Raw genomic sequence first — 15,889 nt, forward strand, 5'->3', positions numbered from 1 at the left:
TTAACGGAGAAAAAGAGAAACCCATAGCTGATTGTTTTTCAGTGACATAATGGTCGCGAAAGGACACTTGATCCTCATCAAGAAGATTGACAACACAACCATTGCACCAAATTGTCATACTTGTCTATGAAACAAGTGAAATAAAATTATTAGTGACACAAAAAAATATGAAAATGTGTATCTAAGCGATGTCGATCGAGTAACGGACTAAAGTGTATCTAGCCAGCTGAAGGTGTATATAGCTACCCAGAGATGCGTTTGTAGCTGGCTGAAGTAGTGTATCTAGCAAGTGACGAAAGTGTTTCTAGTTTACTTAAAGTATTTAACTAACTACTGAGGAAAGTGTATATAGCCAGCTAAAGGTGTGTTTCTAGAAGCACAAAAAAGTGTATCTAGCTACCCGAAGACACCGTAGAGGGAATGGGATGAAACCTGGGGAATTAAACAAAGGTAACGGGGTGTATCTAGCTTGACAAATGAGTGTATCTAACAAGGTAAAGGATTATATCTAGCTTGACAAAATAAGTTCCGGATTTCACTACCTAGGTTCCAATCAATCAGATTTTTTGAAATACTCGAAGTAAAATTGTATCAACAATGCACAGCAATAAACTGATATATATACGCTTTTGTTTTGTTTCGTTCGTTCAAGGTAAATTACAATGTCGATTTTGCCCAATATTTTCTCACAACATACAGTAATACAAAAAACAAATGGACACCAAAATCAATTGCAAATCGCGCAGTGAGAATCCTAGGAGGAAGAGAGAACATTTGTACCAACTTGTTAGAGATGCTCTAACTTAACCAATAGCTTGTGAAAATGAGAATTTAACATATATTAGAGTAATGAAAGAGGAAAATTAAATCACAGCTGCAGCTGAACAATGAAAAATAGGAAAAATTAGGGTTGCAAAAGGGGGAAAAGATACATTAAGGGTCGAAGAAATATATGCCGTCACCGTCGAAAGCAGTCGTAGATCCATCGCCGTCGAAGGTCCGTCGAAGATCCGTCATCGTCGCCGTCGTCGTTAGTAATGAGAGAGAATGAGAGTGAGTTTTAGTCGTAGTGAGAGAAGTGTGAGGGGAGTGTGTGAATGTGCTAGAATAAGCAGTTGGTATTTTAGTCCGCACCGAACTTTAAGTTCGCACAGAATCCTATATATATATATATATATATATATATATATATATATATATATATATATATATATATATATATATATATACAATGGCGGAGCCGGGATTTGAATTAGGGGGCGAAAAATTTTAGGGGGCGAACGACTAATTTCATAAGGTACATTCGAAAAAAATTCGGAAATTTAACTAAAAACTTCGAAAATTTCATACGTCAGGGGGGGCGACCGCCTCTGCTAGCCCCCTAGCTCCACCACTGTATATATATATATATATATATATATATATATATATATATATATATATATATATATATATATATATATATATATATATATATATATATATATATATATATATATATATATATATATATATATATATAGAATTAGGATCAAATGAGTCCACCTCCCTTAGGTGAGTCCATGAGTCCTAATCTTAGCCATTAGATTTTAACAAAATCAATGGCTAAGATTAATTCTGAAAATAAATGACCTATATAAGGCACAACAAACCCTAATTCTATTCATTTTACATCTCCCACTTATCTTTCTTCCTCCCTTTCTCTCTCTACCTCCCACAGACCACAACGACCTCCGCTCCTCCACACCCCCTGCCTCCGCCGCCACCACCACGCCAACACTACCTCGCCGCCTCCACGCTCCATTCACGCATCACCGGCCCACCACGACCTTCCCTCCGCTCCTGCCTCACCCACTGCCGCTGCCTCATCTTCTTTTTTTTTTTTTTTGTTGGTTGTTGTCACGGTGGTAGTTAGGGGGTGGTGATGGTTGTTTTCTTGTGGTGGTTTTGTCGGTAGTGTGCGTGACTCGGTGGTGGTAGTTTTTTTTTTTTGGTGTTGTCGGCGTGGTTGTTGCCGCCTCTCCTCTTATTTTTTTTTGGATGTGTGTCGTGGTTTTTTTCTTCATATGCGGTGGTGTTAGCAGGGTGGTCGCGGGGTCTGGGCTTCTGCCGCCTATTCGTTTTTTGTTTTGTTTTTTTTTTCAGATTTGTGGTGGATAAAGTCGGTGGTCGTTGTTGGCGGTTGGTGAGGGCTGCCGCCTCTCCTTTATTCTTTTTCTTTTTTTTTTGTTCATATTTTTTCAGATCCAACATGGGTGATGTTGTTGGGCAGATTGGTGGTCGTGGTGGGTTGTGTCGGTAGTGGGTGTTGGTGGTGGTCAGTTGTTGGCAGATGGTTTGGTTGTTGTGGGGGAGACATGGAGGTGGCAGCGGGGTCATTACCGACGTGGTGATATTTATTAACGTTTCAGAAATATGGAATAAAGTTTCATGAGTATTGAGTAAAGTTTCAATTGATACGCACTAAAATTTATTTTAGTGATACAGATATGGATTAAAGTTTCACATAACATGGACTAAAGTTTTACAAGACATGACTAAAATTACACATTCCTAAGAAAATAAAATAACATAAACCGTTGAAATTATATTACATAAATTCAAAATAACGTTTCAAAAATTATGACTAAAGTTACAATTGTAAAACATTAAAGTTATATTTATAAAATTACAATACTTAATTAAAATTTACAAATCAGTAAAATAAATTCAAATTTTTATATTAGAAATTGTCTAAAAAAATTAAAGTTTCAATTTTTAGTAATAAAGTTTCACTCGTAAAACATTAAAGTTATATTTATAAATCTGTAAAATTAAATAAATTCAAATTTTTATATTAAAAATGGCCTAAAAAAATTAAAGTTTCACTTTTAAGCATTAAAGTTTCACTCGTAAAACATTAAAGTTATATTTAAAAATACAAAAATTTAATTTTTTATTTATAAAATGACTTTAAAAAACTAAAGTTTCAATCGTAAAGAATTAAATTTGCTCTCACAGATTAAAGTTCCACTTTTAAAACATTAAAGTTTCATTTCAAAAATTGATTAGAAGTCTCAAATCTCAACCATCAATCTTAGAAGATCTAATGGCTAAGATAAGGACTTAGGGACTCAAATATATAGGTGGACTCATTTGAACTTCACTCTATATATATATATATATATATATATATATATATATATATATATATATATATATATATATATATATATATATATATATATATATATAGAATTAGGATCACATGAGTCCACCCTATCTTTTTGAGTCTGTGAGTCCATGATACAATATCACACGTTATATTAAACAATATCACAGCTTATACTACAAAAAAAAAAATTTGTGATATTGTTTTGTAATATAATATCACCTGTTATGCTACACAATATCACAGCTTACAGTATCACACGTTATACTAAACAATATCACAAATTGAAAAAAAAAAAATTTTGAAAAAAAAAAATCGTGATATTGTTTTGTAATACAATATCACACGTTATACTAAACAATATCACAGCTTGCACCAAAAAAAAATTCAAAAAAAAAAAATTGAAAAAAAAAATTTTTTTGAAAAAAAAAAATTTGAAAAAAAAAATTTCGAAAAAAAAAAATCGTGATATTGTTTTGTATAGTGCGTGATATTGTTTTATGGACTCATGGACTCAAATATATAGGTGGACTCACCGGATCTTTCCTATATATATATATATATATATATATATATATATATATATATATATATATATATATATATATATATATATATATATATATATAATTAGGATCACATGAGTCTACCTTCAATATTTGAGTCAATGAGTCTCACTTTCAGCCGTCAGATATAGGTACTGATGGCTGAGATCTGCGCGCTATAGGAAGGGTAGAATTGTCTTTTCACAGCTTATTATATACTCCCTCCTTCTGCCTTTCTGTCATTCTAATTATTTTTTCCCTCTTGCTTCTCTCTCTCTCTCTCTCTATAATTCATCCGCCTCTAAATTGTTCTTCAGTTCCTGATCGTCGATCACCTATCATCGAATCGCTTGAATTTTGCAATCAATCTAATCGATTTTAATTTCTCCATCTATCCTACTGGAATGTCAGGTATTTCTTGTAACACCCCGTAATTTTAAACCGTTATTACTTTGCGAAAGTAATTTATTAATCAAGCAAAATTTGATATTAACGTATTTGAAGTAATAATAATTCAAAGAAATATAATTTTATTATATTTTGAAGAAAAGTATTTATTTTGATAGTTTCGAAATGTTTAAAAATAGTTTAAACCGTGTAAAAACTTGTTATTTCGAAATAAGGGCATATCGGGGAAAAATGACAACTCTTTTGAAAATTGGGTAAACGATTTTGGAAATGGGTCGTATGAGTATTCAATTTTCTTGTAATCTCGTGTTTAAGAACTTTGGTCTTGTTGGAATTTGCAATTGACAAGCGGTTCTAATTATTATCGAAACGAGCCAAAACCGACTCGTAAAATCCCGTCATCCCGCTCCCTTCTTTTTCCTTTCCGCGGCACCCCCTCCCTGTTCTCCTTTCTTTCTGATTTTTCTGCCAACTACACCTTCCTTTTACATTCTAAAGTCTTCTAACTAAAGAAACACCATTTTTATGCAAAATCTAAGCTTTTCTAAGCTAAAATCGCCATAACTTCTTCGTTTCTTGTCGGATTTTCGCATAATTTATATTTCCGGAATCCTCTCGTCGAGATCTATAACCTGGTATATTTTAATTTCAGTTTTCTTGAAGTTGTTTTAAGACGAATTTTGGCACAATTTCGGTTTTTATGCTTATTTTTGTGTTTTTATTGTTTATTTAGGTAAAGAATTGGAGGACGAGTTTGGGGACTTGTATATTGTCGAAGATAGTGGCTAGTTGCTTGTTAGGGTTTGGTTTTCAAGGTGCTAATTGCTCATTTTCTAGCTTAAGGTAACATATTTCGAGTTACTCGACGAATAATCGTCACATTCTTTGCTTTTTGTATGTTTGTGTGATTTTTGTTTGAGTAATTAATTTTTCACATGATAAAATGGGTTGCATTCATGTTTTTGTTAGTTTTAGTACTCATATAAGTATAAAAATGGAATGGGAACGATTAAGTAATGCTTAAAACGAGTTAAAATGAACAAAAACGGAAAAAAATGGAGGTGTAGGGGTGGCGGCAGCAGGCCCGGCAGGCCCACGGCTGGCCCACGGCTGGCCCGGGTCAGCCCATTGCTTGTTTCGCGGTTTTTCATGCTTTGTTCATCATTTTAGGTTCATTAATGTTATAGTTAGAATAAGTATCATATGGTTAAACCTTTGAAATGAATAATGTTAGTAGTAAAGATAATGAGGTTGGTAAAATTATGCTCATATTGATAGTTATCACATGTTAGGGTAGATTATAAAATGAAATTGTAATGATTAGGTTCAAAATGAATTTTATAGCGATAATTGTAATGTTTTGATGATTGTGCCGAAAACTGAGCCTTGGTCCCTTTGACTGATTCGATGTCAGTCAATTGTGTGATTGGTCAGCCGCAATTTAACCTGCACTGTCGGGGTGGGGTTGCGGGTAAAAATTCGGTTGGATGAAATTTTATATGAATTGGATAATCGGCCTTTTTCTTGTTTTGGGCCATTTATCAAGTTTTTAAGTTCACATGTATAGTTGGTTGAATTTAATAGCTTCTTATATTGTAGAAACGGCCCTAGATTCCCTGAAGCCTTTAATATTGTTAATATTGCTAGAAATGGTATTGGTATAAAATACTTTCTTGCAGGTTGTTGTGTTTGTCATAGATAGGTCTTTATAGTCTCTGACGAGTATATGTTCACTGCTTAATAGCCTTTGTGTTCCTGACTAGTGGATTTATATCCAAGTTGGGGCATGACCTCGTTACTTATTTTGATAGTAAGTGGTCAACTTAAGTACTAGCCAACCCTTTGGTGGACTCCTTAGGGTACTCACTTTGTTTTAGAAAATTGTGGGTCTTGGGTGCGGTGGTGTGTATCCGCATGTCTAGGTCTGCGCAGATTTTAGGCTAGGGTTGTGTTGTGTCTTGGCCATGTTTTATTAATATTAACCGCTGAGCCAAGATACCGGTTCGATTACCTTCCCTACCTCGTGGTATAGACTCGGATTCTGAGTGACTATTGACGGTACTAAGAACTTATGCTGTCTTTGATATATTGCCCTTTCTTGTATGGTGATTTTATGAATTGTAATAGGTGAGATGTAAGCAGGTTACAATTGATAAAGTTTGGATTCTTGTTTGTTATATGATTCACATGATAGTTTAGTTTGGTCGTTTAGTGTTCACATGTTAGAATACTCGATAGTTAATTGATTTATCATGTTGTTTACCTGTTATATTACATGTTACATTAAATATGACGATTCGTATCGGGAGGACTCGAAGTTACTCCCCACCTGAATTGTGGCTTTCGTGTTTGTATAAAATGCGATTGACAGGTACTTGATGCTTAGTTGGGGTTCACGGACGAGCTAGTGAGCAAGAGAACCTTGGACCTAGTTTGGTTATTTTTGTAGAACCCTTTTAACTTTTGGTTTTGTATATATTTTGAAGGGACTTATGTCTCCCTCTTTTACCTTGGGTTTGTATCTCTATGTTCTCGCAACTTTAGTTGGGTTATGTAAATTAGTTGGTTTTTTTGGGCACTCTTAAGTTGGAATTGTTTGTGAATGGTTTAGGAAAGTTTTAAAAATTACAGGTTTTATCTAGTTGAACCAATTACAAACATATCCTGTCAGTTTTTCTGTAGAATTTACGTGTTTATTTAACGCTAATTTAAGGGTGTCACAGTTGGTATCAGAGCATATTTGCTCCCGACGCACGTTTGTGCACCCCAATATAAATCACTTGACCTTTAAATAATAAACTTGAGAGATGGGTAGGATGGGTAGAGATAGGATCTTATGTGGTAGTCTGTTTGTGATTGCTATTTGTTAGGTTCTAACCAATGTTCTATTTTGCAAGATGGCTCTCCAAGAAATGTAGATAATGCAATCTTACAAGCTAGGTTTGTTGATTGTTAGTTATTAATTTTGGTGCCGTTAAAGATTGGTTATGCCAAATAAAGAATGCTTCCACTTTCTCGAAATTTCTTCCCGTATTCAGTGTATCTTACCTTAATCTTCCAATTTCGTTGTTTATTCGTCTTTCAAATTCCTCTTCTCTCGCCTTGGTAACTACTCTTTAATTCTTTCTCCCGATTCATCCTTGGTTCGTTTTCTCCTTATAACAAAAGTCCATTAGGACACCTTCCTTTTATTCCGCAGAATAGTCCCCTTGTTCAAGAGAACCCGGTTTTGAGAGAATGTAACATTGGAGGGCGTGAACGAGTTGAGAAATTGATTGTTTAAGGTTTGAGCTGTATTGGAGAATATAACTTGGGATCCTTTGGTTAGTCTTGTTAGTTGTGCTTGATATGGGAGCCTAGTGAGTTGAGAAACACCTTGGGATTTATGTCTATTGAGAGCTTGTTTTTTATAGATGATTGAGCATGGGTACTACCTTAGTACATAAGATGGAATGAACCTGAGCTACTTCATTTGAGAGTCTCGATGTTTCCTGTGGAGAATTAAAGAAATGATAGTTAACACTAATCCTTGTAGGCCTTGAAAGGAATACAATAGGACATTGATGTTGCTTAATGGATTGGTATTGTACTTTGGAATTAGTTAGTTTGTTAAACCTTTTGAGTTGACCAAATCTAGTATAGAGTAGCCCTTGTTGACCTTTCGAAATTTGAGAACACGTGGTTGACCTTATTAATCATATCTGGATTTGGGAATTTTGGTGGAATGTTGTTCGATGTAGTTCGTGAGTTCAAGGATGTGATTCTAATTTATGGTATCGGAGACTAGAAGTATTAAGTGGTGAGATGATGGAGTAGACAAGCTATGGTACTTGGGGATGACATAGTAAGTGAAGTTCAATGACGAGAATTGTAAAGGAGATACTTTGGGACATGGATGGTAACAAATGAATTTGTGTGGTGAATTGATTTTGGCTCTTAGAACCAATTGAGTTGAGGAATACCTACCATTGTGGAGTCCTTGTTAGTCCTATGATTTGGTAGACTTTTGAGGCTTTGTTGAGCACCTTAGTGATGTAACCTTATCATATCGATCATAAGCTTTGGTGAGTGTTTGGTTAGCGGTAATCCTTTCATTATGCCGCTTTTGTTCTCCTTTCCTTCTCTTTAACGTTCGTTGAACCCTGCTTTTATGCCAAAGTTTACGTATCTTCTTCTTGCCCGAGATATCTTCTTAACTCGAATACCTCTTATTTTTGTCAATCGTTATCTTTACAGTTCGACTCCTTATTTCCTAACATGTCATTTGTTCCTTGCTTGTCCTTTCTTAACGCCTTTTTATAATACTATTTCTTTTGAGAAATGTTGGCCTTGGCTGGACATCATGACCTTTGAAGGGATTGTTGTGTTTGACCCTTTCCTGGTTTTGAGAGGATTTGATATTGGAAAGACTTAGGTAGTGTGATGAGACATGCTTGATGGTTCTTATACATATAGATCCTTGATAAAGTGAGTACGTTGGATTGGTGGATTTTGTGTGTCAAATGTGAGTGATATTGATTACTACTTGAGCTATGGTATGAGAGTGAGAGTAAGCTATATTATTGGGAAGTTTTAGCACTTGTTTTAATAACTAGAAAGGGTAATGGTATGGTTGACACCAATTGCTAGGTTAAAGAACATAGTTTCAAATTTATGGTTTTAGGAACTCTAAGGTGATAAAGTGTTGTTACAATTAAGACCTTGTTCTTTGGGAATTTGATGGTAAGTAAGTTTAGGATGTCAAATTTGAAAGAATATTCCTTGAGATGTTGAAGACCATAATGGATTGGTGATGTGATTTGATATTAGTTGGCTCTTGAGAGTTCTTGAGTTGAGAGAGACTTAGTATTGAGAATAATTTGTTAATCCTATAGTTTTATAGACCTTGAGGTCGCATTGAGTACTTGTGTTGATGTGATGGTGTTGTAGCTTAGTGTAGTTCCGCTTTTGGGAATCCTTAGTAAGTAAAAGGATAGAGAAACTTGAGATCCTATTGATTTTTCAGATTTTGGGGTTGGTATGTTACCACCTTGTTTTGAAGTGAGAATCTGGTGAACTATTTGAGGAACTTTCTCTTGGAGTTTATAGCTTGGTATTGGAATTCTTGATTAAAGGTTTATTTGTTTTGAGGAACCCATAGTTGACACTCGTTGGATACGAATATAGCTTTGTTGGAAGCCTTGACCCTAGGCTTGTGGAAGTTGTTTTCTGGATGTTTGAGGATTTGGAACGATGAGATCATACATATAGTGGAATACCTTGTCTCAGGGATTAGATTAGGATGAGGTAACATAAGTGATTGAGGAAACCCTTGGGAGTGATGTGGTTATGAGTGATGTTGTTGTTTGTGATAAAAGTGTCTGGCGTTTCCTTGTTGTCTAATTTCCCTTCTTCCTTGATCATGAACGTTATCGTTCATACCTCTCTTCCTTACTTCATCATACTCCTCTCATAAGTTTGATGTTGGTAACCTATGAAACTCCATTTTGACACCCTTTTAGGTTCGACTTCAATTTCTACCCCATGAAATTCATCATAGCTCTTTTGATTAGTTAAGCTTGAATCCTTTTTGCATACCTGCTCCTATGATGTCTAAGTTACTTTTCACTTCGAGGAATTTCTAAATATTTCAAGCTACTAGTTTCGATTCATTCTTGAAAACTCTTAATTAATGTTTTGAAGGTATTTTGGTTTTTGATTTATACAAATGATTTGCCTTTTTACCTTATCCTTGATATGGAATGTGGATGTTCCTGTCTGATCAACAAGAGTATCACCGTTTCATTGAAAAGATACCTATATTTTCTTATGATGATATTATTAAGATGTTGTTTACTTTAATTTCTCCTTCTAAGTTTCGAGGACGAAACTTTTTAAAAGGAGGGGTGATTGTAACACCCCGTAATTTTAAACCGTTATTACTTTGCGAAAGTAATTTATTAATCAAGCAAAATTTGATATTAACGTATTTGAAGTAATAATAATTCAAAGAAATATAATTTTATTATATTTTGAAGAAAAGTATTTATTTTGATAGTTTCGAAATGTTTAAAAATAGTTTAAACCGTGTAAAAACTTGTTATTTCGAAATAAGGGCATATCGGGGAAAAATGACAACTCTTTTGAAAATTGGGTAAACCATTTTGGAAATGGGTCGTATGAGTATTCAATTTTCTTGTAATCTCGTGTTTAAGAACTTTGGTCTTGTCGGAATTTGCAATTGACAAGCGGTTCTAATTATTATCGAAACGAGCCAAAACCGACTCGTAAAATCCCGTCATCCCGCTCCCTTCTTTTTCCTTTCCGCGGCACCCCCTCCCTATTCTCCTTTCTTTCTGATTTTTCTGCCAACTACACCTTCCTTTTACATTCTAAAGTCTTCTAACTAAAGAAACACCATTTTTATGCAAAATCTAAGCTTTTCTAAGCTAAAATCGCCATAACTTCTTCGTTTCTTGTCGGATTTTCGCATAATTTATATTTCCGGAATCCTCTCGTCGAGATCTATAACCTGGTATATTTTAATTTCAGTTTTCTTGAAGTTGTTTTAAGACGAATTTTGGCACAATTTCGGTTTTTATGCTTATTTTTGTGTTTTTATTGTTTATTTAGGTAAAGAATTGGAGGACGAGTTTGGGGACTCGTATATTGTCGAAGATAGTGGCTAGTTGTTTGTTAGGGTTTGGTTTTCAAGGTGCTAATTGCTCATTTTCTAGCTTAAGGTAACATATTTCGAGTTACTCGACGAATAATCGTCACATTCTTTGCTTTTTGTATGTTTGTGTGATTTTTGTTTGAGTAGTTAATTTTTCACATGATAAAATGGGTTGCATGCATGTTTTTGTTAGTTTTAGTACTCATATTAGTATAAAAATGGAATGGGAACGATTAAGTAATGCTTAAAACGAGTTAAAATGAACAAAAACGGAAAAAAATGGAGGTGTAGGGGTGGCGGCAGCAGGCCCGGCAGGCCCACGGCTGGCCCACGGCTGGCCCAGGTTAGCCCATTGCTTGTTTCGCGGTTTTTCATGCTTTGTTCATCATTTTAGGTTCATTAATGTTATAGTTAGAATAAGTATCATATGGTTAAACCTTTGAAATGAATAATGTTAGTAGTAAAGATAATGAGGTTGGTAAAATTATGCCCATATTGATAGTTATCACATGTTAGGGTAGATTATAAAATGAAATTGTAATGATTAGGCTCAAAATGAATTTTATAGCGATAATTGTAATGTTTTGATGATTGTCTTAAAAATCGAGCCTTGGTCCCTTTGACCGATTCGATGTCGATCAATTGTGTGATTGGTCACCGCAATTTAACCCGTACCTGTCGCAGGTGGGGTTGCGGGTAAAAATTCGGTTGGATGAAATTTTATATGAATTGGATAATCGGCCTTTTTCTTGTTTTGGGCCATTTATCAAGTTTTTAAGTTCACATGTATAGTTGGTTGAATTTAATAGCTTCTTATATTGTAGAAACGGCCCTAGATTCCCTGAAGCCTTTAATATTGTTAATATTGCTAGAAATGGTATTGGTATTAAATACTTTCTTGCAGGTTGTTGTGTTTGTCATAGATAGGTCTTTATAGTCTCTGACGAGTATATGTTCACTGCTTAATAGCCTTTGTGTTCCTGACTAGTGGATTTATATCCAAGTTGGGGCATGACCTCGTTACTTATTTTGATAGTAAGTGGCCAGCTTAAGTACTAGCCAACCCTTTGGTGGACTCCTTAGGGTACTCACTTTGTTTTAGAAAAATTGTGGGTCTTGGGTGCGGTGGTGTGTATCCGCATGTCTAGGTCTGCGCAGATTTTAGGCTAGGGTTGTGTTGTGTCTTGGCCATGTTTTATTAATATTAACCGCTGAGCCAAGATACCGGTTCGATTACCTTCCCTACCTCGTGGTATAGACTCGAGTTATAGAGTGACTATTGACGGTACTAAGAACTTATGCCTGTCTTTGATATATTGCCTTTTCTTGTATGGTGATTTTATGAATTGTAATAGGTGAGATGTAAGCCGGTTACAATTGATAAAGTTTGGATTACTGTTTGTTATATGATTCACATGATAGTTTAGTTTGGTCAGTTTAGTGTTCACATGTTAGAATACTCGATAGTTAATTGATTTATCATGTTGTTTACCTGTTACATTACATGTTACATTAAATATGACGATTCGTGGCTGGGAGGACTCGAAGTTACTCCCCACTGAATTGTGGCTTTCGTGTTTGTATAAAATGCGATTGACAGGTACTTGATGCTTAGTTGGGGTTCACGGACGAGCTAGTGAGCAAGAGAACCTTGGACCTAGTTTGGTTATTTTTGTAGAACCCTTTTAACTTTTGGTTTTTTATATATTTTGAAGGGACATATGTCTCCCTCTTTTACCTTGGGTTTGTATCTCTATGTTCTCGCAACTTTAGTTGGGTTATGTAAATTAGTTGGTTTGCATTTGCAGGTTTTGGGCACTCTTAAGTTGGAATTGTTTGTGAATGGTTTAGGAAAGTTTTAAAAATTACAGGTTTTATCTAGTTGAACCAATTACAAACATATCCTGTCAGTTTTTCTGTAGAATTTACGTGTTTATTTAACGCTAACTTAAGGGTGTCACATTTCTTCATCTAGTATTCCTTTAATTTTTATATTTTCGCTTTGTCTTTTGTCTCAATTTCTGAATTCTAGTCATACTTTCTGAGTTTTTATTAATTGCTGTTTAATTGTAATCGGTTTTCCGTTTTAATTTATGTTTCAATCATCTCGTGTTACCTGACTTAGTGTTTTTTTGTTTCAATATGTGAACTTCAGTCATCTTTTCTTAGTTTTATCAGCTTGATCATCTCATGTATATATTGCTCATCACTATTACAATTATCGCTTTATTTCGTCTTCTCTTTTTGCGAACTGTTTTGCATGCAATTGTCAATGATTGTTTTGTTTTGCATGCTTTATTCAGATTTACAATTTGAGTCATCTTTTCTTGTTTACATGTTAACAGTTCTAATATTACATGTTAACAGTTCTATGCCTAACCTTATTGTTGTCGTTTGACCTAATTTTGGTTACCTACTTAATTTAGTTTAGTATCACAACATATCTTTACTAGTATCACTCGTACTCTTTACAGTATCCTAGTTTTAAATATAGTGATGATATACTATATGTTTACCTAATTAGCATATCACACCTTGTCTTTGATAATATCACATATCCTTCACAATAGTATCATACACTAGAATATCTAACAATACATGCTTGTGTAAATTAGTATCCCACACTATGCTTTACTGTAGTTACTTAATGTAAATCAGTATCAACCGGTATGCTTAATAGTATCACATGTTATCCTTAATAATATCACAACCTGATTTACTCTAATTAACTTTTTCCTGCAAGAATTTGTTACATCACCCTGTTTTAAAGAGACTTCTTCTGCTTCTCTTGTACCTGCTTGTACTCCACAATGCATACAAGTTGATGATGTGCATGGTGGAAATCACCTTTCTTTGATTGTCACCCCTGGAGGTTCTAAGGAGTGGATACGGAATGTTGCCACTCAATTTACACCTAGAATAGGACAACGTTTTGCTACCTTAGATGAGTGTATCCAATTTTATGAAACTTATGCGGACGCTTGCGGATTTGAACCAAGAAAGTCTTCAACTAAAAGGTTTCGTGGTAGTGGTGATATAAAGACAAAACTGATTGTCTGTAATAGAGAAGGGTTTAGGGATAGTCAGCCGAAAGTGTTACCCTCTAATGGTGAAGAGGAGCGAAGGATCAAACCATATGATCCTAAGAAGACCAAGATTACTAGGATTGGTTGTAAGGCCAAGATTTTATTCAGATTTGTCATCAAAGAAATTGACCAATTGAAGTCCCACTCTTTGTTGTTGATCAGTTTCATGCGGCCATAATCACCTTCTTTGTCCACTAAAGTATAAAGAATTTCAGAACAAATCCAGACACCTTAATTTACATCAGAAACAAACAATCATTGACAGTTGCAAGGTGAATATCGGCCCAGCGACTACTTTCAGGTCTTATAAGGAGTATGTTGATGGTTATCAAAACGTGGGAGCTTGTTTGACTGACTTTAAAAATTTTGGTAGGGAAGTCAAGTGTTTTATCGGGCAGCGGGATGCTCAAATGTTCATAAATCAGCTTGAAGTGCTTTCTGAAACTAGGCCAGGGTTTTATTATGCATATAAGGTTGATGAGAATAAGTGTTTGGTTCGTGTTATTTGGGCTGACGCAGAGGCACGTCGAAACTACTCACTATATGGTGAGGTGGTGACCTTTGACCCAACCTATTCAACCAATAGGTATGACATGAAATTCTGTCCTTTTACTGGTGTTGATCACCACAAGAAGTCGGTCACCTTTGCTGCTTCACTTGTGGGTAGGGAGAACGACAAGAATTTCAATTGGGTTTTTCAGAAATTCTTAGATTGTATGGGTGGAAAGGAACCCAATTGTTTATTTACCGACCAATGCCTGGCAATGAAAATTGCAGTGCCTGCTGGTTTTTAAGACTGCTGCCCACCGTTATTGCATGTGGCACATCATGTAGAAATTAACTGAAAAGGTAGGCACGACAGTGACCAAAGAGACAGATTTTGTAAGCCGTATGAATTCTAGTGTCTGGGATTCTGACCTAGAGCCTTTTGACTTTGAAGAGAAGTGGTCTGCATTGATCAAGGAGTTTCATCTTGAAGATAATGGATGGTTGACATATATGTTTAACAAGAGGCAACGTTGGATTCCGGCTTATTATCGTGATATTCCTCTTGGTTGTCTTCTCAGAACAACCCAACGTTCTGAGAGCATGAACAGCTTCTTCAAGCGGTTCGAGAATCCTCGCGGCACACTTGTGGAATTTTGGTTGCGCTTCCAGAGTGCTATGGATCAGCAAAGATACACCCAAAAGTCCCTTGATAGAGACAGTGATCTCTCTCTACCTGTAACCAAAATCATGCTTCATCTTGAGATTCATGCATCCACTATGTACACACACGCACTCTTTTACAAATTCCAAAAGCAGTGTGTCGCTTCTTTGCATTCATGTAGCGCTAGAGATTCTTCAAGGGATTCCACTACAAGGTTTCTTGATGTTGAAGATGCAATATTGCGTACTACGTACACTGTAGCATTTAATCCCACAACTTTTGATGCAAAATGTTCATGTAAGATGTTTGAGAGGAAGGGATACATCTGCAAACACATTATTTGGATTTTATCAGGTAAAGGGGTGAGGAAGATACCTGAACAGTACCTTTTGAGTAGATGGACAAAGAATACCAAAAAGATGCCTCTTTATGATGTGCACGGGCAGTTGATTGGTGATTTTGATTCCTCATATGTGAGTAAGATGCAGATTTCAAATGTTTGGTCAGAGTTCTACTCAACGTTGTCTCTGATAAAATCTCTGCCTGAAAAATCACGTAGAATCGAATCGACGATTTATCAAGGCATTTAGACAGAAATTCAAGCCCGGCCCTGAAACAATGACAAAACAACAAGAGTTAGAGATGCTTCTTGGGGTTAAGTGTTCAGATGAGGTCCATATATTGCCACCAGTTAAATCCAAAAACAAGGGTAGTGGCAAGAGGTTTACCTCTAAGAAACAAATGTGCATTGAAAAGGCACAAAAGCCGAAAAGGTTTTGCAATAATTGTAAACAAATGGCACATCATGATAAGCGCAACTGCCCTAATCCAGCTGCTGAGACATCTGAGCACTCGGTCGATGATAATGAATCTGATGTAAGTGATTTTGCTAAC

General features: G+C 35.4%; 2 protein-coding genes across 2 annotated transcripts; both read left to right on the forward strand.

Moving 5' to 3' along the window:
- The first annotated feature begins 4,100 nt into the window (after positions 1–4,100).
- On the forward strand, positions 4,101–14,639 carry LOC141651400 (protein FAR1-RELATED SEQUENCE 5-like). The gene is made up of 3 exons (XM_074459115.1): positions 4,101–4,107; positions 13,530–13,995; positions 14,111–14,639. Exons 1-3 carry the CDS (start codon positions 4,101–4,103, stop codon positions 14,637–14,639), a joined length of 1,002 nt encoding a protein of 333 aa, XP_074315216.1.
- Positions 14,640–14,736: 97 nt separating this feature from the next.
- On the forward strand, positions 14,737–15,585 carry LOC141651401 (protein FAR1-RELATED SEQUENCE 9-like). The gene has a single exon (XM_074459116.1). It carries the CDS (start codon positions 14,737–14,739, stop codon positions 15,583–15,585), a length of 849 nt encoding a protein of 282 aa, XP_074315217.1.
- The last annotated feature ends 304 nt before the right edge of the window (positions 15,586–15,889 follow it).

This window comes from Silene latifolia, chromosome 4 (assembly GCF_048544455.1).
Source record: "Silene latifolia isolate original U9 population chromosome 4, ASM4854445v1, whole genome shotgun sequence".
In the NCBI taxonomy this organism is placed as follows: Eukaryota; Viridiplantae; Streptophyta; class Magnoliopsida; order Caryophyllales; family Caryophyllaceae; genus Silene; species Silene latifolia.